A 20834-nucleotide genomic window follows, 5' to 3' on the forward strand; every position below is an offset into this window, starting at 1 on the left:
ATTAAAAAAAAAATGCATCTTTTTTTAAATTTATTTTTTAAGTATAAAAATGCGCTGCAATTTTTCAATAAAATAAACTGCTGTTCCAATTGCGTCCACTGGATGGCGCAATAGCAATTGTGTTAAGCAAGCAAACTGTTTATACCGGGGCAGAGCAAGTAGGTCAAGCACGTGCAGCCAATGAGCTACTTTGTTTTGCCCGCGATATTTATTACGGCTTCTACTTTTAACATTATGTGCTTTGGCACCCTCATTGCCCCAATATGTCTCTGTCAAAAAAGAGAAAAGTGGACGCAGAGTGCAGAGTGTTCCAAGAAAAATGGTCATCCTATTTAATCACGGAATTGAATGGGAAAGCTGTATGTTTGGTGTGTTCAGAGCATGTTGCAGTGCTGAAAGAATATAACCTTCGTCGCCACTATGTGAGTCTTCATGCCGACAAATATGACAACTTTCAAGGACAGCGGAGATGAGAGAAGGTGAATTAACTGTTGGCGGGTCTGAAGAAACAGCAGTCTGTGTTTACTCACAGCCGAGACATCAGTGACGCTGCAGTGAAAGCTAGCTACCTCATTGCTAATGAAATCGCAGTGGCTTCAAAACCATTTAGTGAGGGTGAATTTGTAAAAACATGCATGATGAAGGCAGCGGATATTGTGTGCCCTGAAAAGCGGCAGGCTTTTGCAAATATCAGCCTGACAAGAAACACAGTTGCAGACAGGATTTCCGATCTTTCAGTGGATTTGGACAGCCAGTTGAAGCAAAAAGTAAAGTCATTTATTGCGTTTTCGGTTGCAATTGATGAAAGCACGGACATTACAGATGTTGCACAACTGGCCATTTTTTCATCCGCGGAGTTGATGACACATTGACCGTCACCGAGGAGTTCGTGGAGTTGGTGCCGATGACAGATACAACGACAGCAGCTGATATTTTTACCGCACTCGTCGGCGCGCTGGACAGGGTCGGAGTGGACTGGTCCCGCGCTGTCAGCCTGGCTACAGATGGTGCGCCCTCAATGATCGGGAAAAAAGCAGGCGTTGTGACAAAGTTCAGAGAGAAAGTGCAATCTGCAAATGGAGGACGTGATTTTCTGACTTTTCACTGTATTTTGCACCAGGAGGCTTTGTGTTGCAAGTCATTAAAGATGGATAACGTCATGAAGGTGGTCATCCAAACTGTTAATTTCATCTGATCCAGAAGCCTGAATCACCGTCAGTTTGACAGCCTTCTCAGAGAGAAAGACCACATCTATGGCCTTCCATACCACACTGAGGTAAGATGGTTAAGCCGAGGTGCTGTGCTGAGGCGTTTCTTTGATTTACGAGAAGAAATTGAACAGTTCATGGAAGAAAAGGGCAAACCAGTGTTAGAATTTCATTCCGCAGAATGGATGCCGGACCTTGCATTTCTGGTGGATGTTACAGAGCACCTGAATAACTTGAACAAACAGCTGCAAGGGCGCAACAAAGTTGTCACGCAGTATTATGACAGCATACGTTCTTTCAAGTTGAAGCTGTCATTGTGGGAGACGCAACTTGCCGGTGGTGATGCAGCTCACTTCCCCTGTCTGAAAAATGTGTGCGCGACCCAACATGTGGCAGACATGAAGCGGTTCAAAGATAAAATAACTGGACTGTTACGGGAGTTTGAGCAACGCTTTCAGATTTATGTTTATATGTTTTTATGTTGATGTGCTATTGTTTTTAATTGATTTTATTTTATTTGTATATTTAACCTATTCTTGACTCTGTGGTTCTTGCACTTGTTTGGGGAACAGGATTTCATTATTTTTATCTACATTTCTGCCTGAGAAATGACACCCTGATATAGTTCTGTGATCTGTGATATACTTCTGTGAATCACTGAGGCATTGTGTGTTTGTGTGTTCTTTGTCCTCAGAACTTTCAAATAACTTGAGGTGTTTTATGATTAATAGTGATGTTGTGCTTTTGGACACTGTCCTCAGGCTCCAGCTTTATGTTTATATGTTTTTATGTTGATGTGCTATTGTTTTTAATTGATTTTATTTTATTTGTATATTTAACCTATTCTTGACTCTGTGGTTCTTGCACTTGTTTGGGGAACAGGATTTCATTATTTTTATCTACATTTCTGCCTGAGAAATGACACCCTGATATAGTTCTGTGATCTGTGAAACAGTTCTGTTAATCACTGAGGCATTGTGTGTTTGTGTGTTCTTTTTCTTTAGAATTTTCAAATAAACTTGACGTGTTTTATGATTAATAGTGATGTTGTGCTTGTACTATTTTGGACACACTGTCCTCAGGCTCCAGCTTTATGTTGTATGTTGATCGTATTAAAACAAAGAAAACAATCTGAAGTTGTTGTTTTTAAGTTATATATACCATGATTTTTCCGGTCCGGCCCACTTGGGAATAGATTTTCCTCCATGTGGCCCCTGAGCTAAAATGAGTTTGACACCCCTGAGCTAGAGCATTTTCATTCTAGTCCCTTTTCCCCTTTATCACCTTTAAGGGCGGCAGGTAGCCTAGCGGTTAGAGCATTGGGCCAGTAACCGAAAGGTTGCTGGTTTGAATACCCGAACCGACAAGGTGAAAAGTTGATGTGCCCTTGAGCAAGGCGGGGGCACCGGACTACTATGACTGACTGTGTAAAACAACACATTTTACGGCACCTATCTGGTGTATGTGGCAATAAAACATATTTATTTTTTAGGGGTTTTACTGTATGCTGCGCCCCAAATGGCACCCCGTTTTCTATATAGTGCACTTCTTTTGACCAGAACCATTTGGGACATAGACTATATCAGTGGTTCCCAACCTTTTCCTTTCCCCCGAAAAGATCACAGTTTGGGAACCACTGCTGTGTCACGTGACATTTGTCTATGTCCCTGACCCACACAAAACAGACCCAAACAAAAGCCAGTCTCTGCTGCAGTTCCCACACGTTGAATGTTTTTTTTTCCAGGTTCATAATGGCAGAGCTCATTCAGACAGAGAAGGCCTACGTCAGAGACCTGCGGGAGTGTACAGATGTAAGTACTGAGAAACCGCCACTCCATTCAACCTGTAACACATTCACACTCTTTTTACTGACAGACAGGGCAATGCAAAAGGTATGGTTGATTGATCTGGTTTAGTTTTAGTTTGTCATCTGGTGGTTTTCTGGTTGTAGAAATGTCAGATGTCAGGATTACAACCAGGTAAAGACGTTGTGTTGTTCTCTGTGTGGTTTCCAGACCTACCTGTGGGAGATGACCAGCGGTGTGGAGGAGATCCCTCCAGGCATCGTCAACAAAGAGCACATCATATTTGGCAACATGCTGGACCTCTACGAGTTCCACCACAAGTTAGTGTTCTGTACTGGAGTTACCCACAAGGGACTCCCATTGCCTTCTAGATGCACTGAAGTGGTTCAATCAACCTAAGGCCCTTTATGAATATCACTGGTCTATAGTAACTCAACCTGGGTCCTATTCATTAGTACACACCATAAATAAAAATGAAAACAAGCGTTTCTTATTGGACAAGGTCAGGTAGTCCCTCCTCGTTTCGCCCCGTTTAGATCTGTTCGGTTCCTAGTGAATACGACCCTGATTTGAGATTTCCTCTGAAACTCTCTCCCTTTCTGTACAGCATCTTCCTGAAGGAGTTGGAGAAATACGAACAGCTACCTGAGGATGTGGGTCATTGCTTTGTCACCTGGGTGAGTGTCTCACTGTCTGGACAATCCAGCTTACAACACTGACATATTGTTACAACAAGGTTGACATGGCTGAGATGTTGCGGGAATATTGTGTCTCTTGACATTTGTGTGTCCATTTTGCAGGCAGATAAGTTCCAGATGTATGTGAACTACTGCAAGAACAAACCAGACTCTACCCAGCTCATTCTGGAGCATGCAGGGCCCTATTTTGATGTACGTGAAGATAAGTACCAACTTAGGCATGCTATAAACACTTAATACAACGAATGTTGAACCACTAATCAAATTCTGCGAGGTCTTATTATGTGGTCTTTTGAATCAGATCCTTTCAAGTACTGTTTATGCAAATAGTTTTGAATAAATGCAAGGAAGCAATATTATGCTGATATACAGTGGGGAGAACAAGTATTTCATACACTGCCAATTTTGCAGGTTTTCCTACTTACAAAGCATATAGAGGTCTGTAATTTTTATCATAGGTACACTTCAACTGTGAGAGACGGAATCTAAAACAAAAATCCAGAAAATCACATTGTATGATTTTTAAGTAATTAATTTGCATTTTATTGCATGACATAAGTATTTGATACATCAGAAAAGCAGAACTTAATATTTGGTACAGAAACCTTTGTTTGCAATTACAGAGATCATACGTTTCCTGTAGGTCTTGACCAGGTTTGCACACACTGCAGCAGGGATTTTGGCCCACTCCTCCATACAGACCTTCTCCAGATCCTTCAGGTTTCGGGGCTGGAGACTGGCTAGGCCACTCTAGGACCTTGAGATGCTTCTTACGGAGCCACTCCTTAGTTGCCCTGGCTGTGTGTTTTGGGTCATTGTCATGCTGGAAGACCCAGCCACGACCCATCTTCAATGCTCTTACTGAGGGAAGGAGGTTGTTGGCCAAGATCTCGCGAAACATGGCCCCATCCATCCTCCCCTCAATACAGTGCAGTCGTCCTGTCCCCTTTGCAGAAAAGCATCCCCAAAGAATGATGTTTCCACCTCCATGCTTCACGGTTGGGATGGTGTTCTTGGGGTTGTACTCATCCTTCTTCTTCCTCCAAACACGGCGAGTGGAGTTTAGACCAAAAAGCTATATTTTTGTCTCATCAGACCACATGACCTTGTCCCATTCCTCCTCTGGATCATCCAGATGGTCATTGGCAAACTTCAGACGGGCCTGGACATGCGCTGGCTTGAGCAGGGGGACCTTGCGTGCGCTGCAGGATTTTAATCCATGGCGGCGTAGTGTGTTACTAATGGTTTTCTTCGAGACTGTGGTCCCAGCTCTCTTCAGGTCATTGACCAGGTCCTGCCATGTAGTTCTGGGCTGATCCCTCACCTTCCTCATGATCATTGATGCTCCACGAGGTGAGATCTTGCATGGAGCCCCAGACCGAGGGTGATTGACCGTCATCTTGAACTTCTTCCATTTTCTAATAATTGTGCCAACAGTTGTTGCCTTCTCACCAAGCTGCTTGCCTATTGTCCTGTAGCCCATCCCAGCCTTGTGCAGGTCTACAATTTTATCCCTGATGTCCTTACACAGCTTTCTGGTCTTGGCCATTGTGGGGAGGTTGGAGTCTGTTTGATTGAGTGTGTGGACAGGTGTCTTTTATACAGGTAACGAGTTCAAACAGGTGCAGTTAATACAGGTAATGAGTGGAGAACAGGAGGGCTTCTTAAAGAAAAACTAACAGGTCTGTGAGAGCCGGAATTCTTACTGATTGGTAGGTGATCAAATACTTATGTCATGCAATAAAATGCAAATTAATTACTTAAAAATCATACAATGTGATTTTCTGGATTTTTGTTTTAGATTCCATCTCTCACAGTTGAAGTGTACCCATGATAAAAATGACAGACCTCTACATGCTTTGTAAGTAGGAAAACCTGCAAAATCGGCAGTGTATCAAATACTTGTTCTCCCCACTGTATCAGTTATGACGGTAGCCTCCAAATCTGGCTTATCCGGGTGATTCCTGGGTGTTTGGCAGTGACGCTGATCTAAACAGGAGTTGTGGTGGTAGTACAGGAGGGAGGGAGGAAAAGGGGTAGATGAAGCCTACTCACAGAAGATTGACCTTAGGTTGCTGTCAGTGACCTCCAGCTCTGAGGAGAGAGGTATCTCCATTCTCCATCAGTGCTGTCTGTCTAGGTCTAGGAGCAGGATTACACTGGCGACTGCTGCCTCGGCATCTCTGTGCCCTTTAAGACGTCTGTGTCTTTTGGTTTCCAGGAAATTCAACAGAGGCACCGGCTGGCCAACTCCATATCCTCATACCTCATCAAGCCTGTCCAGAGAATAACCAAGTATCAGCTGCTTCTCAAGGTACTGTACGCTGGCCAAATAGAAACAGTCACTAGACGACTCTCTGTAATAAGTATGTAGCATACAACACAAGACGTTCTGGTGCACCCTCTGTTCTCTCACCCTCTGTAGTCTAGCTTGTATATTGATCTTCTCTATTGTAGAACACATCGCTAGTCGTCAACAAAGCTACAGCGTTGGAAGCTAAACTGCATCCTGCGTGGAACACAATCCATTACAGCCTTTATCTTTCGTTGGACTTTGAGGTTTGTGAAATGCAACTGAAGTTTTGTGTTTGTTTCTCTCTCTCTCTGTGTGTGTGTGTGTGTGTGTGTGTGTGTGTGTGTGCGTTTCCTCTTCAGGAGCTGCTGACGTGCTGTGAGGAGGGGAAGGGGGAGATCAAGGATGGTCTGGAGGTGATGCTCAGTGTCCCCAAGAGAGCCAACGACGCCATGCACCTCAGCATGATGGACGGTAGGAGCAAAAATACTTTGACCTAACTAAGGGTTTCCCCTTTTATCTGTGGTAGGAGGACAAGGCCTTGACTTACTGGTCATTCATTTTAGCTCCTAGTGGAGCAGGGCTAACTCATAGGAAGCTTTCAAGGAATATAGGTTTAGAAATTATTATTTGAATCACGTAACTTTGACAGTCCCCTCTCTTCCTCCTCCTCTTCCCCCCTCCAGGGTTCGATGGGAATATTGACTCCCAAGGAGAGCTGATCCTGCAGGAGTCCTTCCAGGTGTGGGATCCCAAGACTCTGATCCGAAAGGGACGCGAGCGCCACCTCTTCCTATTTGAGATGTCCCTGGTCTTCAGCAAGGAGGTCAAGGACTCTAACGGACGCAACAAGTACCTCTACAAGAGCAAGCTCTTTGTAAGCACAACCTGTCCACTCTCTCATCACAATGGCTGGAACTCTTTGTAAGCACAACCTGTCCACTCTCTCATCACAATCGCTGGAACTCAGGCTTGAGATCTGCACGCTTAACTTAAAGTCTCCCATTCACATCAATTAATGATTTACGCAAAAAAGTTGCCCACGCGGATCTCTAGTCAATACTTTTTTATCAACTCTCTTCCTCTCCTGTTCTTTCTCTAACTCTGTTTTCATGTTGTCTCTGCTCCTAAGACTTCAGAGCTGGGTGTCACAGAGCACGTGGAGGGGGATCCGTGTAAGTTTGCTCTCTGGGTTGGGAGGACCCCCAGCTCAGACAACAAGATCGTGCTGAAGGTAACTGGTATATTATGACTTAACAGTAACCCAGCAAACAATCAAGCACAATGACAATTAATAATTATGTATTTACAGTACTCCCACTTTTGCCCAAAACGTATTTCCTTAAGTGGGCGTTACTGTGTGTTTGAAATATTTAAGTTCAACCCACTAAGATTTGATGACCACTAAATGTACTCCTACAATTCCGTCCAAAACGTATTTATTTGATTGGGCGTTACCAGGCCTACGTGTTCAAGTTTAAAGATTTGCATAACAGTTCATGCACTTAGAGACATATCTGCGTGTTGATGCGTTGTGAGTCACGGCACACACAAACACATACATGCTATGGACAGTGCCTTCGGAAAGTATTCAGTCCCCTTGACTTTTTCCACATTTTGTTACATTACAGCCTTATTCTAAAATGGATAAAATAATTTAAGCAATCTCCACACAATACCCCATAATGACAAAGCGAAAAAAAAACAGGTTTTTAGACATTTTTGCTAATTTATTAAAAATAAAAAACATAAATACCTTATTTACATAAGTATTCAGACCCTTTGCGCTATGAGACTCGAAATTGAGCTCAGGTGCATCCTGTTTCCATTGATCATCCTTGAGATGTTTCTACAACTTGTTTGGAGTCCACCTGTGGTAAATTCAATTGATTGGACATGATTTGGAAAGGCACACACCTGTCTATATAAGGTCCCACAGTTGACAGTGCATGTCAGAGCAAAAACCAAGCCATGAGGTTGAACGAATTGTCCGTAGAACTCCGAGAGGATTGTTTCGAGGCACAGATCTGGGGAAGGGTACCAAACATTTCTACAGCATTGAAGGTCCCCAAGAACACAGTGGCCTCCATCATTCAAATGGAAGATGTTTGGAACCACCAAGACTCTTCCTAGAGCTGGCCGCCCAGCCAAACTGAGCAATCGGGGGAGAAGGGCCTTGGTCAGGGAGGTGACCAAGAACCTGATGGTCACTCTGACAGAGCTCTAGAGTTCCTCTGTGGAGATGGGAGAACCTTCCAGAAGGACAACCATCTCTGCAGCACTCCACCAATCAGGGCTTTTTTGGTAGAGTGGCCAGATGGAAGCCACTCCTCAGTAAAAGGCACATGGCAGCCCGCATGGGGTTAGCCAAAAGGACCCTAAAGTGTTTCAGACCATGAGAAACAAGATTCTCTGGTATGGTGAAACCAAAATTGAACTCTTTGGCCTGAATGCCAAGCGCCACGTCTGGAGGAAACCTGGCACCATCCTTACGGTGAAGCATGGTGGTGGCAGCATCATGCTGTGGATATGTTTTTCAGTGGCAGGGACTGGGAGACTAGTCAGGATCGAGGCAAAGATGAACGGAGCAAAGTACAGAGAGATCCTTGATGAAAACCTGCTCCAGAGCGCTCAGGACCTCAGACTGGGGCAAAGGTTCACCTTCCAACAGGACAACGACCCTAAGCACACAGGCAAGACAACACAGGAGTGGCTTCGGGACAAGTCTCTGAATGTCCTTGAGTGGCACAGCCAGAGCCCGGACTTGATCCCGATCGAACATCTCTGGAGAGACCTGAAAATAGCTGTGCAGCAACGCTCCCCATCCAACCTGACAGAGCTTGAGAGGATCTGCAGAGAAGAATGGGAGAAACTCTCCAAATACAGGTGTGCCAAGCATGTAGCATCATACCCAAGAAGACTTGATTCTGTAATCGCTGCCAAAGGTGCTTCAACAAAGTACTGAGGAAAGGGTCTGAATACTTATGTAAATGTGATATTTCAGTTTTTTATTTTTTATAAATTAGCAAACATTTCTAAAAACCTGTTTTTGCTTTGTCATTATAGGGTATTGTGTGAAGATTGATCAGGGGGAAAAACGATTAAATAAATTTTAGAATAAGGCTGTAAAGTAACAAAATGTGGAAAAAGTCAAGGGGTCTGAATACTTTCCGAAGGCACTGTATATATTATACACATTATATAATGGCAGACTGACCATCTTAATCTGTCCGTTATGTAACAGCAGCATACTCTTGATTATTGTTGCAAAGTTCCTATGAATACATGAGTACAGTGTGAGTCATATGCTAATATGTGTCCACGCATTCACAACATTCACACAGCACTGAAGGGCCCTTTAAATGTCTCCTCGGAAATGACTGAAGTTAAGATGCCAGCATGAGAATTCCTCAATTGCGAAACATACTGTAATCGATTTAAATGGTCTTACTGAATGACAGGAACATGATGAAATGTCCTTTGTGTGTTCTGTTGATGTACTCTGGTAAAAATAGTAAGCATTGGGATAATTGCTGTGACTCAGTGAACGCATCAATTAAGGCATCAGGGTTGGCTGTATTGACTGAACAGCTCAGAGCGTAGAGTCAGTGTTGTATCCTAGATAGTGTAGAAATATTGGGAATGTGTGGACTGAGATCCTTCTGCCCGCCAGTCTGTCTTGACCGTCCATCCATCTGTCCCCTCAGGCGTCCAGCATAGAGAACAAGCAGGAATGGATCAAACACATCCGGGAGGTAATCCAGGAGCGTACCATCCACCTGAGAGGAGCCCTGAAGGAGCCCATCCACATCCCCAAGACCACCACAGTCAAACACAAGGGCAGAAGGTACAGTACAGTACTCCACCTTGGATCAACCCCATCACTTCTCTCAGCCTTTCTTACAGACCATACAAGGCCGACTGCATTGGCACATTGGGTTTATACATTACAGTTATTGTTCTGTCAATACCGCAGCACAACCTAACGTTAAAGTGCCCCAACATTATATGATTGTGAGAGCTGCTCCGCCCTATCTTGATCGACATGTCTTCTTCTTGTCCCTCTGTAGTCATGGAGAGGACCTGGACAGCCAGGGTGATGCCAGCAGTCAGCCAGACACCATCTCTATCGCCTCCCGTACCTCTCAGAACACACTGGACAGCGACAAGGTGAGTCATCATATGCTGCCCATTGCCTTCCTACAGCTACGTCATTCAAACACGACACGTTGCCAACTCTGATGTAAGACAATGGTCTGCTGCTAAAATCCCTGCAGTTTGGGGCTTCACCAACGATGGCTGTTGGTCTGTGTTGTGGAACAGCGGATGTCTTCACAGTATCATTTGACACGTTAGACTAGAGCAGTCTTTTCAACAGCATTTCCAACTGTATCCTCTAAATCCAGCTCACACTGCTTTTTAGGAGAGGCAGCCACCAGACAAGTAAATGGGAAATTAGTATTTCAAGACATGATTTTAATTTGGACTGGCTTCCTGTGAACCTGTTGTCTGAAAATTGACTGTTTGAAAACCAACCTTTCGTTAGACTTTTCCTTTCCATCTCAGAGATGAACATGAAAAACATGGCTCTTCTTCAGGAAGGAACAGATAGTGTGATTTTATCAGGCAATAACAGCACAGAAGGATATCACTCCTACTCACAGTCAGAGCTATATTCTCTCACACAAACACGCCACCTCTGTAGGGACCATGCTTCCCTGCCAAAGCTGGACATGCAGTTATTCTGCTCTATACAGCTATGCTCCTAATTGAAGAAATTAGGTTCAAATTGACTTAGCCACATTGGTTGAGTACCAAATGCTACCCTATTCCCTTTATAGTGCAGTCCTGGTAAAAAAGAATGCCCTGCAAAATGAATATGGTGTCATTTGGAGCGCATGCAGTAGTAGTATGCAGTAGTATGTCCCTTTCTGTAAGTGTCCTTCCTGACACAGTGTAGCTCTGGTTCTGTCAGGGTACACAAAACAACACAGAGAGGGTCAGTCAAGGTCACGGAGAGGTGAGGAGGGAGAGTCCTTGTGTCCTCTCATGTACACTAATGGGCCGTGGCTCCTTTAATGCAGGGCACAATCACTCACAGTCAACTCTCTCTCTCTCTCTCTTTCTCTCTCTCTCTTTTCTTTCTTTCTCTCTCTCCCTCTCTTTCTCTGCCTCTCTCTCTTTGTCTTTCTTTCTCTCGCTCTCTGCCTCTTCGCCTCGTGTTGTGAGAGCTGTGAGATGCAATGACAGAGCGGAGTTGTGTGTCGGCGACGCGTCAACGAGTGTGTCAGCCTCCCACTAACTGTACCACTCTCTGTGTCAGTGTCATATCTCCAGCCTCTCCTTAGAGAAGGCACAGCTGGTACAGTAGACAAGGAAAGGAGTGCTTTGGCTCTGGTATATAGTACCTAGATACCATCGTAGGGCCGTCGGGCGGAGGGATATGAGAGTAGGTGGACGTGCGTGTTACCTCAGGTCAGTGTGGTTCAGTGTTAAGTTAACCTTGTGTCGGGTGGATGGATTAGATTCAGCGTCAGGAGCATCAGAGTATGAAGGAGAAGAGGACAGAGGACAGAATCATGGAAGATAATAAAAACTCAGGTCCGGTGGCTCAGCTCTTGAATTCGCTGGCTTTGCCTCACTACCAATGGGTATGTATGGATCTCTAGCACTTACTAACTAGCCGTGTGGGTTGGATGTTGGTTGGAGTCTGTAATTGGTTTGATTTGATAGACTTTTGAAGAATATGTTGTCAGTGTGGCACTGCCGAGGGTGATCGTCATCCTCCTGCAACTGATTTCCCTGTTTGAAACGTCACTGATGTGCCCATCATCGTCAATGTATATTTTAATGGCATATATGGCAGTTTAATGGACATTTTTCTCCCTGCATCTACTGCTTTAGAAAGTCAGAGCGTTTCTTGAGTCATATTGAGGCATCTGAATGTGAGATGAGTGACTCACCAGAATGACACAATACAGTGGAGCTACAGTATGTGGTTGGTTTGGAGCCGGCACTGTGCTGAGCGACTGCTCTAATGGCCATCAGAATAAGCTCTTACTCTGGCCTTGTGACTGAGACTTGGTCTGCGGAAACGGAATGACTGACAAGTGGTAAATCAGCAGTTCTCAGGGGGACTTGGGGACTTCCAAACCCATATATGAACTCCGTTGTTGACATGCTAATAATAGACTCGCTATTGCTGATTAGTACCTAAGAACCTCGCCATTTAATGACATGTAGTTATAATTCACACGCTCATTATGGTACTGCTCCTAAACATCAATAAATTCAAGCTGTTTCTTCATAACCTCAAACTATTCCTTTATGTAATGTAATGGGGCTATTGTATGTTTATGTAAAACTGACATACTCTCTCTCCCTTGATCCCTCTCTCTCTCCCTCCCTCTGTTTCTCTCTCCCTCTCCGTCCCTCCCTCTCTCCAGCTCTCTGGTGGCTGTGAGCTGACCGTGGTCATCCATGACTTTGTTGCTGGTAATGGCAGCAGCTCTGAGCTGACTGTACGGAGGGGTCAGACGGTGGAGGTCCTGGAGAGGCTCCATGACAAGCCGGACTGGTGCCTGGTGAGGACCACAGACCGCTCCCCTGCCCAGGAGGGCATAGTGCCCTGTGCCATGCTCTGCATCGCTCACTCCCGCTCCAGTATGGAGATGGAAGGACTGTTCAACCACCACCACAAAGGTAGGCCTTGATGTTGGGACTGAGACACCTGGAAGGCTGGAACACACACAGATACACAGAAACACATACATAGACACACTGTCAGCCTTGCTGTTGTGAGACACATGGAATGCATTACAGGAAAAGATTACATGCACACGTCATATGGTTCTAAGCAAGTGGTGGAGATTAAATGATATGTTCAGCAAAAGTTTAAAAGATGTCTGGCGTCACTCTACCATTAGGTCTGGAACACACACGGACACACACACACACACACACACAGGCACCGTCTGCACCTTGGTCCCAGGGGGTTTCAAGGGGGCGAGTGTGTACTTGCAGCCAGGGAAGGATTCCAGATGCTCCCTGGTTTACAGTCTGTAGAGAGGTATTGATTACCACCTACATTATTCTGTGGGAATTCATGTAGACATTACTAACTCTGTGGGAATTCATACATGTATGCATGGACTGTCTCTCATGGTTCGTATTCGTCAGGCACCAAACAGAAGAAAACTGACTGAAACAGGTAGAGACTACCTGAACTTGTCCAATATAAAACACACTCATTTTCGTTTTCTGTTTTGCTACCGTGTGACCTTCAATATGATCCTGTCCTTTTGACTGGACAAGGGTTTTTCTTCTTCTTTCTTCAAAGGAGAAGTCGTTTCTGAGCTCCATGACCTGACCCCATTCCAGACCCCAGGGGATGAGATCAAAGAAACCTGGGTGGCACTGGGAGCTTCTGTTCTCATATCTGTCTTGACTGAGAGTCACTCAATAAAGTTTTGTTCCTGTCAGACGGCCCGCCCTCCTCCTGACTTGATCTGTAATAAGATAGAGGTGATGTTTGTGTACTGTATACTGGTGGTTTCCATGGTGATAGGTTCCAAACATTAGGCTCTTCATCATTTTATAGGGGAGTGAGGAATCCTGTATTTCTATTGGCTTAAACCAGTGAGTGTTTGATGCATGTTACACACTTGGATGGTTTTCTCTAACTAATATGAAACTAAAGGATTTCCCATCCAGTTCTTTATTATTCTACTATCTTAAAGTTTCATGTGTTCTTATTCCCGCACAGCGCCATAGTTTTTCTATGCCCTTTAGTGGCCAGTGAATTGTTATGCAAACTACAAACTGCTAAAGACTCCCCTCAGCAGGGCTCCTTTAGAACTAGGAGGATGAACATGTCCTTGGTGCTTCCCTTTGAGGTGCTTTGGCCATGCAGCAGAGCATGTAGGCCTAGGCCTTTTTCTCAGGGCAGTGGACTGGTTAAGGGTTTGGGGGGAAGATTGGGGAATTCTCTCCTTCCTACTCCCCACTGGTGCTGTCACCCAGATGCATGGCTGGGCCAGAATGAGTGCAGGCTGTGAGTAGGTTTGCCCTGGTAAACGTCTGGGAGTTGTAGAAGGGGATGGATGGATGTGTCTCACTAACACACAGGACGTCTATTCATTCGTTGTTTTTCCTCATTGCACTCCCCTTCCCTTGGACTTAGAACAAAGCCCTTGCTGGCTGGTTGCCTGTGGTGAATTAGGAGCTGTCATAGCTTGTGTAAACCCCACAAGTTCTTAGAAAATGCTGCTGATGTGACTCTTGTGATGTTCTTGCAATTAAGTTTGTAAAATGAATTAGACTAAGCTACTGCTTTTTGGCTATTTTTGTATTTTCCAACTTTAGGATCATGGCTTAGGACAGGGTTCCCCAACTGGGGGCCTGGTGGTTTTATTTGGCCCCTCAAGTTTTCTGATAAAAAAAACATAAATATTATAGATCTGTTCCCAAGTATTCCCACGCATAATAGTGAGATATATATGTGTTTTTGTAAAAAAAACTAATATATATAGTTGGACATAAAAGACTGTAAAAACACCAGGAAAGTGATTTTAATTTTGGAAATCTGTTCCCAAGTATTCCCACGCATAATAGAGAGACATACACAACATATTAATGCCCATGATTTTGGAATGAGATGTGTCCACATACTTTTGGTGTATGTGGTCTTAAACAAATAATTATAATTTATTATAATTTATTGGATTTATATAGCACTTTTCTACCAACTGAGGTACTCAGAGAGTCAGGACACCTGTTTTAACGTCCCATTCGAAAGACGGCACCCTACGCAGGACAATGTTCCCAAATGTAATCAAGGTTTTAAATTATGTTTAGTATTTTAGTCAAATATGATATATGTTTAGGCTTCTTGCAGTCAATTTGCAGTCTAAATATATATTTGTTTTATTATGTTCCGGCCATCTGCTCAAGAAAAAATTGGCCTGCAGCTGAATATAGTTGATGATCCCTGGACTAGGAAATGTCACTATGACTGTATCTCCAGCTAGGTCAGTGTGGACCGGAGTGTACAGTAGGTGAAATAGTTTAGTGTATTTCTATAATGTGCTAAAAAGACAATAGCAACACCTCCCTTCAGTTGCTGATTCAGATTAAAACGGTTACCTTCTCGAAGGTACCAGGGTGGCCTTAACTTTTATGGTGTGGCGCACGTGTGTGTGTGTTCCACGCGTGTCTGTTGTGCACGTTGCACACATGTACAGTATCTTACAAAATTGAGTACACCCCTCACATTTTTGTAAATATTTGAGTATATCTTTTCATGTGACAACACTGAAGAAATGACACTTTGCTACAATGTAAAGTAGTGAGTGTACAGCTTGTATAACAGTGTAAATTTGCTGTCCCCTCAAAATAACTCAACACACAGCCATTAATGTCTAAACCGCTGGCAACAAAAGTGAGTACCCAAATTGGGCCCAATTAGCCATTTTCCCTCCCGGTGTCATGTGACTCGTTAGTGTTACAAGGTCTCAGGTGTGAATGGGGAGCAGGTGTGTTAAATTTGGTGTCATCGCTCTCACACTCCCTCATATGGTCACTGGAAGTTCAACATGGCACCTCATGGCAAAGAACTCTCTGAGGATCTGAAAAAAAGAATTGTTGCTCTACATAAAGATGGCCTGGGCTATAAGAAGATTGCCAAGACCCTGAAACTGAGCTGCAGCACGGTGGCCAAGACCATACAGCGGTTTAACAGGACAGGTTCCACTCAGAACAGGCCTCGCCATGGTCGACCAAAGAAGTTGAGTGCACGTGCTCAGCGTCATATCCAGAGGTTGTCTTAGGGAAATAGACGTATGAGTGCTGCCAGCATTGCTGCAGAGGTTGAAGGGGTGGGGGGTCAGCCTGTCAGTGCTCAGACCATACACCGCACACTGCATCAAATTGGTCTGCATGGCTGTCGTCCCAGAAGGAAGCCTCTTCTAAAGATGATGCACAAGAAAGCCCGCAAACAGTTTTCTGAAGACAAGCAGACTAAGGACATGGATTACTGGAACCATGTCCTGTGGTCTGATGAGACCAAGATAAACATATTTGGTTCAGATGGTGTCAAGCGTGTGTGGCGGCAACCAGGTGAGGAGTACAAAGACAAGTGTGTCTTGCCTACAGTCAAGCATGGTGGTGGGAGTGTCATGGTCTGGGGCTTTATGAGTGCTGCCGGCACTGGGGAGCTACAGTTCATTGAGGGAACCATGAATGCCAACATGTACTGTGACATACTGAAGCAGAGCATGATCCCCTCCCTTCGGAGACTGGGCCGCAGGGCAGTATTCCAACATGATAACGACCCCAAACACACCTCCAAGATGACCACTGCCTTGCTAAAGAAGCTGAGGGTAAAGGTGATGGACTGGCCAAGCATGTCTCCAGACCTAAACCCTATTGAGCATCTGTGGGGCATCCTCAAACGGAAGGTGGAGGAGTGCAAGGTCTCTAACATCCACCAGCTCCGTGATGTCGTCATGCAGGAGTGGAAGAGGACTCCAGTGGCAACCTGTGAAGCTCTGGTGAACTCCATGCACAAGAGGGTTAAGGCAGTGCTGGAAAATGATGGTGGCCACACAAAATATTGACACTTTGGGCCCAATTTGGACATTTTCACTTAGGGGTGTACTCACTTTTGTTGCCAGTGGTTTAGACATTAATGGCTGTGTGTTGAGTTATTTTGAGGGGACAGCAAATTTATACTGTTATACAAGCTGTACACTCACTACTTTACATTGTAGCAAAGTGTCATTTCTTCAGTGTTGTCACATGAAAAGATATACTCAAATATTTACAAAATGTGAGGGGTGTATTCACTTTTGTGAGATACTCTATGTGTGTGTGTTTGGTTCTTACAGGAAACAGGCTCTGTGGTTAGTCCCCAGAGATCCTAATGGGCAAACACACAGTTGAACAGGGAGAGCTTTGTGTGTGTTGCCTGTTTTACTCCTACAGCCCTGTCTGCACAGCAGGGTAGATTGGGATCTGGCTGTACAAATGTGTGAGAGGCACTTTAGCAGCTACAGTCAGTCACACTGCTGAAAGTTCTCTTTGGGCATTGTTTTTGTCAGCAATAAAACTAATGTAAGTGTATTGAGCTTAGCTTAAATAAGGACATTGCAACTGTGCTGAAAAGTAAAGCTGCTACTAAAGATGCTACATTTCTACAGTACATAATGCTTGTGAAAGCTGAGCTCATGCTGTTTGAGGGCTGGAGCTTCTACTAGGGGTTTTACGGTAAAGTGTGCCATCTGATTCTAAATGTCCATTGGGACAGAGGAGGCTTGCCTTCACAACACAACAGCCCACTCTCTGGGAGAGTAGAGAAGAGAGAGCAGATCACATCCCACTAACACAGCAGACTGATCTCATCTGAGCTAGAGGATACAGCCGCTTCCTAAAGCTTTTTCTTAAACGACATGATTCTTTATCTGTTTTATACAATGCTTTTGAAGAATTGGATTTTAAACAGTGTGAGAACTTGAGTAGTACCAGGGCAGGTTGCCATGGCAAATGGAATACGGTCTATTTTTGCTGTTAGTCCTCTGTACCATATGAGCTCACAAGCGGGACCCTCGGAAAACTGCAAATTCTGGCTGCTGGATTTGGGTATGTAACGTTACTATATAGGACCTATATAGAACCAGTCCTTTAAGTGTTCCAGTCATTTTAACAGTATAGAACAGGCTCCAACTATGTAATGGATTGTTATTGTTGTGATCATTGGTATAATCAAGTAAAACATTGAATTATTGTTTACATTATTTTGCAGCATACCTTTAGGGCATTACAATGTTGTTTTCTGTTGATTTTTCACAGCCTACTTTAGAGGACATATCAAGAATAACGTCTTTATTGTATGTGAGAGTCTGGGGGATAAGTACAGTAGCCTATTATATTGATTGAATGGCTGTTATGAAGTGGATTATATGGGTGCATTAAAATGATTGAAATACCGTATTAAAGCTGGCAAGCTTTGGACTAGATTAAGCACATCTGAGTCACATGTGGGACAGACAGACCGAGAGACAGGCAGGAAGGCATGCAGGCTGGCTGGCTGACTGATTGACTGAATCAGCCATGTTACTACCTGTTGACAGAACAAACAGTCTATACAGCTGTAGTAACTCTGTTTGTTCGTGGTGCATCACGCCCACCCCATTGCTGTCCAAACCCTATCCTCCTCCTCACCCATTCACCAGGATCCAAGAGTTAGCCAGCTTACTTTCCTGAATCATCTTAAACAACTCCATAGTTCCTATAGCTCATAGAAAAAGATTGACTTGAAATAGAAATGGTATGAATAACATGACATGATCAATAACCCATAGCTTTCTTAATACACCTGATAATCAACAGTTACATCTGAATGTGTATTCATGTTAGCTGGCTGATTGATCCTTGCTTTGTGATGATCCACCCCTCTAGTGATATTCTTGCTATTGTAGACATGTGGAGAACAGACAGACACACACAGTATCACCCACTGCATATCACAGTCCATCATACAGCTGGCTTGGCCTGTGTGCCCTCCTGTCCTGTGTCTGATGAGCCTTGGTAGGTTTCCCAGGAAGTGGGCCAGACATCTTAATCCAATTGTGACAGAGGACAGTGAGCCACCACTCTCTGATTGGCTTGGACTGTGCCACACGTCTCCTCACTAGGGCTGGCACAATTACCGTATAACTGTGTAATTGACGTTATGGATGAAGACCGTCGTGAGAATAAAATAACCGTCTTAACCGTTTCAAATAAATTATGAGTTTTTTGGTTTTGTTGAACGAACGCGGGAGAGAGACGGGACGGCCGGGCATTCTTGTGGTTGAGTCCGTTTCCACAGTAACATGGACAATTAACAACATGATGAAACTTTGCTGCTCCTTGCTGATGGTCAAGCAAGGTGTTGTAGCTAACATTGAAATAGAATGAATAAAACATGCTTGGAACCTCTAACCCTGGCAATTTGACTGGCAAACTCATGGGTACACTCGCAATGGCTGCCTGGTATTGTGATGCAATAATTTCCACGGTAATGTAGAATATTCATTCATGATGTGGCTCATGCAAAGGAATGTCTTTTTTGTAATGTCAGTTGAGTTGAATCAACAAATCACAGCACATATTGATGGGACACTTTCTGCTTTTACTTCCTGCTTTTACTTCCTGCTTTGCTCCTATAAGTACACTTGCAATGGCCGCTAGTCCAGCCATTATGCCATCATTGACTTGATTGGGGACGCCTGTTCTATTTATATGGCAGCACATGCAGCCAGGAGCGGAGGAGAGGAGAAAAAAATGTGTCTTCAACAATAAATTATAATATATATATATTATTATTTATTTTTTGCTATTCTAACGGTTATTAAGGTGACCGCGGTCATTTGGCTGGCCAATAACCGTCATCCAAAATTACTTGACAGCCCTACTCCTCACCCCATTCTGTCTGATACTATACTGCTGATAGTGACTTGAAATGTACTAGACAGACAGGGTACCATATTTACATGTGTTTGAACGTACTGTATGTGTCATGCCAGAACCTATTGTGTCTCCTAATCCCTAGGATTTAGCTCAGTGGCCTCACATAGTCACAGCAGACCCTGGTTTGAACCTGTTATTGTGTTTCTGTTTCCATGAATGTTTGGGACAGAGTGCGGTTGTGAGCTCAGTTGCTGAAAGACCCCCTGGCGGGAGAACGGAGTGAGGTCACTGCATTGCTTACACTCCTACCCACTACCCAGAGACAGGGGATGCATCCCAAATGGCACTATCTCCCCTACATAGTGCACTACCTGGTCAAAATAAGTGAACTAAATAGGGAAAAGGGTGCCATTTGGGACACAGAGACAGCGTCTCACAGGGGGCATGTCTGTGATGTCTGGGGTTATTTTACACCCCGCTGAAGAAACAATGGACAGGAATGTGTCAAGGCTGGTGACCCTCCTTCTGTTAAATCACTGTCTACGAGGACACCCAGACCTCTCAGCCCAATATTATATCTCGCCCTAGGAGGCACCTCAAAGTTAGCTGGTGATGCTGCTTTGTAGCTGTGACTGTAAGATCAGATAAGATAAACATTATTGTCCCCGAGGGGAAATTGGTCTTGGACATCTTTGTCTTACCTAGCTATACCACACAAAAATACATGAATACAGATACAATATTAAAAGAGAAGTTATGTTGTGTTCTTCACTGAAAATACTTTCGGTGTCCCTGTCAGCCAGGCTAGTTCTTCCTCCTTCATACAGTATATGAGACCCTGTAGCCCACTTGCTGAGGTGATTGATGGGCTGCCCCGCAGCCTGTGAGAGCTCTTCAGACCTACTCTCAAATAGCGCTGTTACACCAGGGGTCTGGCCCCTTGCATGTCTGTGTCCTGTTTGCTCAATATGTGGAGTGGATACGCACTCATGTGTATAAGAGGCACCAGACTGAGTTTGCCCCCCTGCCACTAACCAACTGGCAGATAGGGCTTTCTAATGGAAGAGCAGTTGATGTAAGTGTAAATGTGAGAGATATACTATAACTGTATACTTTTAGCCAGCTAGATGAGACAATATGGACACTGAGTAAGTTGTTTGTGTGTCTCCTAAAATGTAATCACACTGATACTGACAGCTCTGTACAGTATTAGAGGGAAGGAAAGTTTTACTGGGCACCCTGGCATGAGTGTACTTCTCTCAGGTAAGTAGAGGGAAGGTGGGCCTGTGAGGAGGGACACACTGAGCTCTGTCTCTGCGGTCTAGTAGAAGGTTTGTTCAGGTGGAGATTTGATGCCCGTTTCCATCCTCCTCTCAGAATG

General features: G+C 44.3%; 1 protein-coding gene across 2 annotated transcripts in view; it reads left to right on the forward strand.

The window, feature by feature from the left end:
• Positions 1-20834, forward strand: part of LOC311140690 (triple functional domain protein-like) — a 78880-nt gene that overhangs the window by 39471 nt on the left and 18575 nt on the right. For both annotated transcript variants that reach the window (XM_084175867.1, XM_084175868.1), the window contains exons 20-30: positions 2953-3019; positions 3224-3333; positions 3621-3690; positions 3814-3903; positions 5933-6025; positions 6367-6478; positions 6691-6881; positions 7137-7238; positions 9712-9851; positions 10075-10174; positions 12451-12706. In XM_084175867.1, coding sequence (XP_084031993.1) covers positions 2953-3019; positions 3224-3333; positions 3621-3690; positions 3814-3903; positions 5933-6025; positions 6367-6478; positions 6691-6881; positions 7137-7238; positions 9712-9851; positions 10075-10174; positions 12451-12706 — 1331 coding nt within the window. The remainder of the gene's footprint in view (positions 1-2952; positions 3020-3223; positions 3334-3620; positions 3691-3813; positions 3904-5932; positions 6026-6366; positions 6479-6690; positions 6882-7136; positions 7239-9711; positions 9852-10074; positions 10175-12450; positions 12707-20834) is intronic.

Source organism: Coregonus lavaretus, assembly GCF_964263955.1.
Source record: "Coregonus lavaretus genome assembly, chromosome: 13".
NCBI classification, from domain to species: domain Eukaryota; kingdom Metazoa; phylum Chordata; class Actinopteri; order Salmoniformes; family Salmonidae; genus Coregonus; species Coregonus lavaretus.